We start from the raw sequence: 8782 nt of genomic DNA, 5'->3' as shown, positions 1-8782 counted from the left end.
CCCACTCATGCAAATAAAACACCAGAAATACCAACCACTAAGAAAAACCAAAGTGATCACTACCCATCACCACCGCTAGAGAGCACTGTTGCTCTTTTATGCTGCAAAACAACTCCTTTAAATCTCCTATCCATACTTTCTGGTGCTAAATATCAATAACATCTTTTGCTTAATTAAATTAACACAAAGCCAAGAATGCTGACACACCACAGAGAGAATTCTCCCAGAAGATGAAACATGCAAGGAATAATGAGCTTTACTCCCAAGGCGCCCTACCTGGGCTTGATTTGACATAAACGCTGACTGAAATCACAAGAGATGATGCTGCCTTTGCGGAGTCAGAGTAGCTTGATGCCATGGTAACCGAGTGCAAAAACTTTGTTGTGCAGTATGCAACTTAAAACCTGGAGATGTATGCAAACAAGGAGGTAAGTACTGTATATGTAAAATAGTAAGTGACAGATGTTTGTAGTATTAGAGTGGATAATACTTCTCACACCATCCATTGGCAGATGTATTCCATGCAGCTTTGCTTTCATCCGGAGCTTATACAGAGAAAATCAGAGTAAAGGGACTTGATTAAATGTTATATGTGTGTAAGCCGAGGGAGGGGGTTAGGAGGGGAGGAATGGGGGGTGGCATGGATGGGATGGGAGAGTGAGCAGTGAGTATAAAAAGTGAAAGTGCATCAGACAGGTAAGAAAGACGAGACGGAGACAAAGCTTGCGGGGAACATTTGATCCCGGATTGGAAAGTGAAGTGTTCTCACTGGAGTATATATAAGAGCAAGGCAGCCATCAGAGGCCACCACAAAGACTTTTTCTGCTGCTCTTTTGGATTTTAAGAGGACACCCAGTTCACAGAGGTGAGTCGTGCATCTTCACAACGCAGGTGAGGCTTTATTGCATGGCTTTGGCGCTATAATGACATATTATGTTGAACCGAGATGCAGTGCAATAATGTTTTATTATAATATTTTTGATGGCTAAATATAAGACACAATTCTCTCTGTGATGCAATGCAATTCAACACCACTGCAATCCACAACCACAATCAATAATAAACACAAGTATCTATAACCGTGTTTGATACCGCTCTTGTATCATGTGCAGGATATGCAAAAATAGACATACAAAATGTTCATGTTTTACCGCAATAATACTTTATTTAAATAACAATATGATGTCCTACTGCATGGTAGTGTAGTTCAGCTCAGTTTAAAAACTCAACTCACCCAATGGCTAACATGGGATGAAAATAAATAGATATAATTATAAATAAAGTCATACATTAACACAGTTGCTCAAAGATTGTCTATATGACAGGAGAGCTCTGCTGTCAAAATCTGCTGTTTTAAAGAACCCACAGTAAAAACACCATCAAAGATGCGATCTTCCATATCATGTCGTGCTTCCATATTTGGCGTAGTTGATTAGACCAACCGATTGGCTTGTTACCCTGCAGTAATGCTGGCAACCCAATTAAGCAATGATGCACTTCGAAGGCCCCAGGAAGTAACTCCATCGCTTATCCTGTTATGTTTCTTTCCGCAGGACCAGCATGTCCCTCACCTCCATCCTCTCAGCTGAGGACATTGAAAATGCTGTGAAGGATTGTCAAGGTAACACACATAAACACACACACATAAACACACACACACACATGACCAATTAATATCATTTACTGTAACAGTAAAATGAAATGCGATGATCTCCCCAAACACAACAAGGTGTGTCCTCGTCCCTCCGGTCCCTCCATCTCTGCATGATTACAAAAGCTTTTTAATCATCCTGTCTGTTTTTCACGGTGACACGACTGTACCAAACTTAAAAAAAGAAGCCCTTCCCTCAGCTGGCAGCCGCATGCATTTTTAATCTCACTTCATGGCCCTCTTCTATCAAACTATTCCGATTATATTTCTGCTCGCAGCTCCGGACTCGTTCTGCTACAAGAGGTTCTTCAGGCTGTGTGGCCTCGCCTCCAAGACACCGCAGGAGGTCCAGAATGTCTTTCAGATGCTCGACGACGACAACAGCGGCTTCATCGAGGAGTCGGAGCTCAAGTGCGACAATAGTCTTTTCGAACGCTGCTGTGTGCATGACAGAGAGATTAAGGCCTAGCTCGTTCGTAGTCACTCACACAGATGTATTAAAGCCAGCTCTTTGTAATCCATGTAGTGTTATTATTATTATGGTATCTCTTTATGTAATTCACCTTTTTCCTGTCTTTGGCTCTTTAAGATATCCTATTCAGATGTTGATACAACAATGTATGATACGTGCATATGTGTGTGTGTAGGTTTTTCCTGCAACGCTTTGCCCCCGGGGCACGAATGCTGACCGAGGCCGAAACTAAGAGCTTCATTTCAGCAGCGGACGACGACAGCGATGGGCGGATTGGAGCACAGGGTCAGTATCAGATAACCGCTTCAATGCATTGAATTGCTCTTTCATTGGCATAGAAAGATTTCTATCCTAAAGCACCACCCAAATTATTGATGAAGCTTTTGGATGTATAGTCTTTTATTTTTACTTAGGACGATATTAATATTTAGTATGTCTAAATTAGGGTATTTCAGTTCAGATTATGTGAGTGAAATTAATGATGTTTTGTTTTTGTACAGAGTTCCAAATGATGGTCCTCACCTGAGTTTTCTGCACGTGGAGTTCTCTGATCCATCTCCATTTTTTTTTCTTATTTCTCAGTGGATTTATTTTGTGTATATCTGTTTTGCTAATTAGAACAATAAACAATAAATATGAATTTATGTTCTGATCTGTCTGTGTTGTCCACTTCACCTATGACAATGAAATACATGAACAAATGTGGCCTCTATAATATGTGCTGATGAATTAAAGTTGGTAACAAAATCCCTGTACATTACTGACCAAAACTACATTTCCATGTTTTCATTACTCTTTTATGGTCTTTGTAAGGACCTTAACTGTCAACATAGGCAATAATATTTATCTGATATTCATATATATATATTTTATAATCTCATTATTATATTAGAATTATTATTTTGCATTGAATATTGAATATTATATATTGAATTATGTACATTTGCCATGAAGTAAATCACCCGCATAAAAATAGTTTATTCAGTAGGAACCATAGTAAGGCCACACTGGATTTCTACCCGAGCCTGGACACGCGATACCTAGCTGTCAAAAGCAGGAAGTTAACAATGTGAAGCATCTATCATTTCTTCATTCCCTTTTCTTTCATCTCTTTTCTGCATTTTGCGGCGTCACAAACTGCATATGGACCCGTCGCTTTATGGTCTGTAAGGTGAGTTTTTATGACGTTTTTTCAGTGTTTCGTATTTGGTATTTTTGTTACCGTGTCGCCGCAAACCGGAAGCTATTTTTAGCAAGTTAGCTGGCTAACTTGCTAAATAGTATTGGCTTTAGCTCAGCTGGTTCCGATATTATTCCTATATTAACCGTACGTCTACTTTACCAAGTGGACTTAACACAACAGGAACAAAAAAGTGTTTTTTAAATATGTGAGTAACACCTTCACGATATGTACTCTACTGTACAGTATCAGAAATTGTTATTCGTAAGTAATATAGTTGTCATATGAGTCATATTTTACCTTATTAAGTAGCTTATTCTCCTTCTGCAGGCAAAAGGCATGCTTGCCAAACAATTATTCGAAAATAGGACATCCAGACAAACGTGACACTGATGCTGATGATAAGGTAAACAAATAATACAAATATGCAATGCTATGAATAGAATGAACCAATTCAAATGTCCCACAATGTTGTCTTTTGTCGTTTTTAAGTCCCAGGATGGCATCGGGTATGCAAGAGAAACAGTACACACCATCTCTGCTCAATTTCTTCATTTATAACCCCACATTTGGACCACGGGAAGGAGAGGTGATGTGTTTGGTTGTTTTTTACCTCAGTCCTCAATATGTATGCTACAAGGTGATGTGATTATGACTTCAGGAAGAGAAGAAGATACTGTTTTATCACCCCAGTGAAGTGGAGAAGAATGAGAAGATCAGAAATGTTGGCCTTTGTGAAGCTATCGTTCAGTTCACCAGGTATCGTAATAAGAAATGTCCTTCAAGTGTATGAAGGGGAGCTCATTTGTGTCTATGGTGCTTCTAGAACATTCTGCCCGACCAAACCAGCAAAATCCCTGCACACACAGAAGAATCGGCAGTTTTTCTTTGAGCCCGAGGAGAATTTCTGGATGGTTATGGTGACTTTTAAAGCTTTTTTTTTGTAATGAATACTGTGAAATTATTTTTTTTATAATTGTATCTAATGTATTACTCAGGTGGTCCGAAATCCGATGATAGAAAAACCCAATAAAGATGGAAAACCTCCCACGATAGAGTATCAAGAAGAGGAAATACTTGTAAGTGTTCCCTTTTACTGAATACTATTAGCTTTACCTTCGACCTTATTTAGCATGCAGCCTTTCATTTGCAGGACACAGTGTATGGTGCAGTGGTAAAGCAATGCTACAGTATGTATAAGGTAAGCAAGAGTATGTTTTTTGGTGTATTTTATTCTTATTTCAATAAGAATCTGATCACTTTCATGATGCTGCAGCTTTTCAATGGTACCTTTGGGAGAGCCATGGAGGCCGGCGGAGTGGAGCTGCTCTTACAGAAGCTTGAAAAGTTCTTCTACAGGGTAAAGTCTTTGTAGATTTTTGTATTTTATATATGTTTTTTATAATGTTAGGCCCGAGGCCAGCTGCATTGGGAATCTACCCTCTAATTCACGAGGCGTGTCTTTGTCGTGGGCTTTCCAGTATTTACAGACTCTCCACCTGCAGTCCTGTGACCTCCTGGATGTATTTGGAGGCATCAGTTTCTTCCCACTGGACAAGATGACGTACCTGAAGATCCAGTCGTTCGTCAACCGCGTGGAGGAGAGCCTGAGCCTCATCAAATACACAGCCTTCCTGTACAACGACCAGCTCATATGGTAACAAGCTGACACGTCCGGCGCCTCACGCTCCACGGGTGTTACATTGACGCCATGTCTGCAGGAGCGGCTTGGAACAAGACGACATGAGGATCCTGTACAAGTACCTGACCACGTCGCTTTTCCCCAGGCACTCTGAGCCGGAGGTGAGGGAGTGGCAGTGACAATGTTGTGAATATACATAGTACACGTATTAATATTGCGTTTTGTATTTAGCTGGCTGGCAGGGACTCGCCACTGAGGCCGGAGGTTGCAGGCAATTTGTTGCACTATGGGAGGTAAGTCTACAGCAGGGGGTCTCAAACTCAATTTACCTGGGGGCCACTGGAGCTAGGGCATCAGGTTTTCCAAAAAAAACCAAAACGCATTTATTAAAAACAGAAAAATATACAAACTTTTTCAGTGCTTTGGTTCCGATTTTCTACAAGAAAAGCTCTGATAAAACATTCCACTGTTCTCAAATATCTTATTTTTTATTTTTCTGCACAAAATAAGATGAAAAATAAATAAACAAATCAAGAATAAAGAAAATCAATCAATCAGTAATAAATATAATAATAATAATAAAAACTTAAGAAACCACATATAGTTGGTGGGTAGACAAATTATTTTTTTCAGATTAAAATTAAAGCATTATTATTATTATCATTAGACATGACAAAACACGACTATAGTCACATTTATACTCTTTTTATTTACAACATATTGCGCAACTGCAGCGTCTTGAGACACATGCTAACTCGCAAACTAGAGAGCTAGCGACCTAAACGGTAGCCTTCAAGTTATTTCCTTTAAACTTAAAAAAAAAAAAAAAAAAAAAAAAAAAAAAAAAAATAAACTTAAAAAGCCAAAAACTTACCACTTCCACACGGATAGGGAGGATAACTATTAACAGTTATTTAACCTTTAACATGAACATGAATCAAACGTAATAATTTTTTCTGGGTACATGATAGCATACAGCATCCATATCAAACTTGCGCGGGCCGCACTAACATTAAACTTTCATATCAAGGCGGGGGCCTCAAACTAGTGTCCTGCGGGCCACATTTGGCCCACGGGCCGTGTGTTTGAGACCCCTGCTCTAAACAGTGGACCCTAGAATGGGAGTTTATCTAAATTTCACACTGTTTTCTTCAGGTTTTTGACAGGACCTTCCAATCTTAAAGATCCCGAGGCCAAGTTCCGTTTCCCTAAAATATTTGTCAGCTTAGAGGACGGCTATGAGGAGCTGCATCTAATTGTTTATAAGGTAATCGAACCTTTTTGTGACCTTTCACACAATTCAATCGTATTTTATAATGATTGGAGATGAACGGATGACGTCCTCATGAAATGTTTTTAAATCTGTGTGTTTTTAAATGATGTCTTGTCTGACATGTCTTCTTCTTGCTGCGTTTTCACCTTTTCCAGGCAATGAGTGCTGCCACTTGCTTTATGGTCAATGGTGAGCATCTTCACCTGCCTTCCATCCATCCATCCATCCATCTCCTATGCAGCTTCGCCAAGTATTACGCTTCTTTTAACACCTCTCCTGTCATGTCCACTCTCCGCGCAGCCTCTGTGGAGTTGACGAGGGAGTTCTGTGAGCAGTTGGATGGATTAGTGGGCCCACAGCTCACCTTGCTGGCATCTGATATATGCGAGCAGTTCACCATCAACCGCAGGATATCAGGGTCAGTTGGCACAATAACGCTGTTCTGTAGTTTTCAGTCAGCTCACTAAAAAAAAAGCCACATAGTTAAAGTATTTACAGTATGTTACAGTATGCTTTTTATCTGTTAGCATTGTTTAAGTTCGGGGTTGTTCTGCTTGTCTAGTTTCATAGTTTCACCATTCCAGGCTTCTATCTTCCCCGCTATTTGGCCTCAGATACATCCGTGACTGTAATCCAAGCATCCAAGGATCGACTATAGAGCAGAATCCACTGAATAAATAATGACATCCTGAATTCCTTTTCTGCCGCCGATCCCGATTTGTAAAGTGCGTCAGTACCTGCGTCCTCGGCTCGCTTGTTCCAGTGGCTATAATCCTCCAAAGTGACTTATCTTGGTTTATAATTTATAAATGCTTGACCCACAGTAGATATTTTAGCTACCGACCGTCCAGCAAACTGGCTGCTGCAGGGACCACTGGAAAGCTGCAGTTTGGTGCAAGATGTGTGTGTATCGAGTCTACGGTTTCAAAGAACATTTGTCAGCGTCATTCATCCTTTACCATGAAACAGGATACTTGAGAAAAATCAAAGCAGAGCTGCACCATTTAATTTCAGAGTCTTTTGTGTTCTTACTTTTTTTTTGTCATGGTGCATCCACGTAGACCAGAGAAAGAGCCCCAGTTTAAGTTCATCTACTTCAACCACATGAACTTGGCGGAGAAAAGCACTATACACATGAGGAAGACAGCCAGCGTCTGCCTCACTTCTGTGCACCCTGATCTTATGAAGATCTTGGGGGACATCAACTGTGACTTTGCCAGGTATGATCTACTTAATATCCGTATGCACAAATGTTTCATATTTAAAAAGTTTGTGCTTCTCAGAATTGATGAAGATGAAGAAGTCATCGTAAAAGCAATGACCGACTACTGGGTTGTTGGCAAGAAGTCAGACCAGAGAGAACTCTATGTGATATTAAATCAGAAGAACGCCAATCTGATAGAAGTCAATGGTATGTCTGCACCGGGTCTCCGCTATATCAATCTCATTGGAGCATCTTTTGTAAATAATTGTTTGTATTTTCACTTCTACAGAGGAGGTAAAGAGGCTTTGTGTGACACAGTTCAACAACATATTCTTCCTGGACTAATGGAGTGGACGCCAAAAACCACACTACAACCTTGTCAGTGTTGCAGGGTACAGCGGCAACATTCATGTCATGCAATAATTGCATTGTAAAAAAAACAACAAAAAAACTTCTCACCTTAGTTTTTAAACTAACCTTTACAATGTCTTTTCCTTTTGTAATTAATTGAAAAATCCCTCTATATGTACTTTATTATGTATTTGTCTTTGCGCACAATTTCTTGTGTTTCCTATCATGGAATTTTTTTTGTCTCAAACTGATGCATATCATTTCTAATTCAGGTTATTTTCATCACCAATCAGTTTTTAAAAAGGATCTCATGTCAACAATAATCATTTGTAAACAAACACAACTGCATTTGAATAAATGATGTAGTAATTTTACACCACAAGCCTTTTTTCTTAGTTAAACTGATGTGCAGTCAGGGCCTGCAAGGCCTTCTCTGCTGGCCGAAACACGGACTTTTACATTTACAATTTAAATTCTTGAATTCCAATCAGATTTAAGCTTTTATCTGTTGCCACGTCAATGTATGGCCTTCAGAATCAGGACTGCGAGCCGTGCCACTACACACGGTTAGATGTCAGATTCACCTGATTCATTGATGCCTGAAAGCTTATGGCTAACACTCAAAAGTTACCAGTGCACTTGAATGCATCATCACAGCACTGCACTTAATTGACCATGTTCCAACATGAATGGAGAATTGTGTGGAGTTTTTTAGAGATGTATTTCAATATAGTTAACTGGCTTCTTGCTTTAGTACTAATAAGTATTAATACCCAACTCTGTAATACCATGAATTGTTATATAATTTGGTTGTATAATTGCGAAGTGATAGTAGTGGCATTTAGAGGTGGATTGGGTCCCCACTGAAACTGGAGTTAGATGGATAGTATAGGAAAGGAGGCAAGGAAACATATGTAGATCTGGAAGTATAAATTATACTCAAAGCCAAAGAACTTAAAATGTCAACGTAATTATCCATCCATCTACTTTCTATACCGCTTATCCTGCA

The 8782-nt window shown here is 39.5% G+C and overlaps 2 protein-coding genes across 2 annotated transcripts; both read left to right on the top strand.

Moving 5' to 3' along the window:
- Positions 1-689: 689 nt before the first annotated feature.
- On the top strand, positions 690-2799 carry pvalb9 (parvalbumin 9). The gene is made up of 5 exons (XM_058061290.1): positions 690-865; positions 1554-1621; positions 1930-2062; positions 2299-2408; positions 2624-2799. The coding sequence occupies exons 2-5, from the start codon at positions 1561-1563 to the stop codon at positions 2647-2649; spliced, it is 330 nt and encodes a 109-aa protein (XP_057917273.1). The 5' UTR covers positions 690-865; positions 1554-1560; the 3' UTR covers positions 2650-2799.
- Positions 2800-3134: 335 nt separating this feature from the next.
- ccz1 (CCZ1 homolog, vacuolar protein trafficking and biogenesis associated) lies at positions 3135-8147 on the top strand. Its single transcript, XM_058061287.1, has 17 exons — positions 3135-3294; positions 3634-3709; positions 3796-3892; positions 3965-4062; positions 4130-4223; positions 4302-4382; positions 4457-4504; positions 4580-4663; positions 4785-4960; positions 5025-5106; positions 5177-5238; positions 6101-6212; positions 6374-6407; positions 6519-6636; positions 7280-7438; positions 7502-7629; positions 7712-8147. Exons 2-17 carry the CDS (start codon positions 3696-3698, stop codon positions 7765-7767), a joined length of 1443 nt encoding a protein of 480 aa, XP_057917270.1. The 5' UTR covers positions 3135-3294; positions 3634-3695; the 3' UTR covers positions 7768-8147.
- The last annotated feature ends 635 nt before the right edge of the window (positions 8148-8782 follow it).

This window comes from Doryrhamphus excisus, chromosome 22 (genome assembly GCF_030265055.1).
Source record: "Doryrhamphus excisus isolate RoL2022-K1 chromosome 22, RoL_Dexc_1.0, whole genome shotgun sequence".
NCBI lineage: Eukaryota > Metazoa > Chordata > Actinopteri > Syngnathiformes > Syngnathidae > Doryrhamphus > Doryrhamphus excisus.
Note: the sequence above shows the minus strand (reverse complement) of the source record. Positions and strands in the feature narration are given on the sequence as shown.

Bases quoted from the DNA above. Each gene is read 5' to 3' on its own strand.
- pvalb9 (XM_058061290.1), top strand. From the start codon at position 1,561: ATGTCCCTCACCTCCATCCTCTCAGCTGAGGACATTGAAAATGCTGTG. The intron at 2,063-2,298 runs GTGCGACAATAG...GTGTGTGTGTAG, and splicing joins ATCGAGGAGTCGGAGCTCAA to GTTTTTCCTGCAACGCTTTG. The intron at 2,409-2,623 runs GTCAGTATCAGA...GTTTTTGTACAG, and splicing joins TGGGCGGATTGGAGCACAGG to AGTTCCAAATGATGGTCCTC.
- ccz1 (XM_058061287.1), top strand. The intron at 6,213-6,373 runs GTAATCGAACCT...CACCTTTTCCAG, and splicing joins TGCATCTAATTGTTTATAAG to GCAATGAGTGCTGCCACTTG. The intron at 7,439-7,501 runs GTATGATCTACT...TGTGCTTCTCAG, and splicing joins ATCAACTGTGACTTTGCCAG to AATTGATGAAGATGAAGAAG.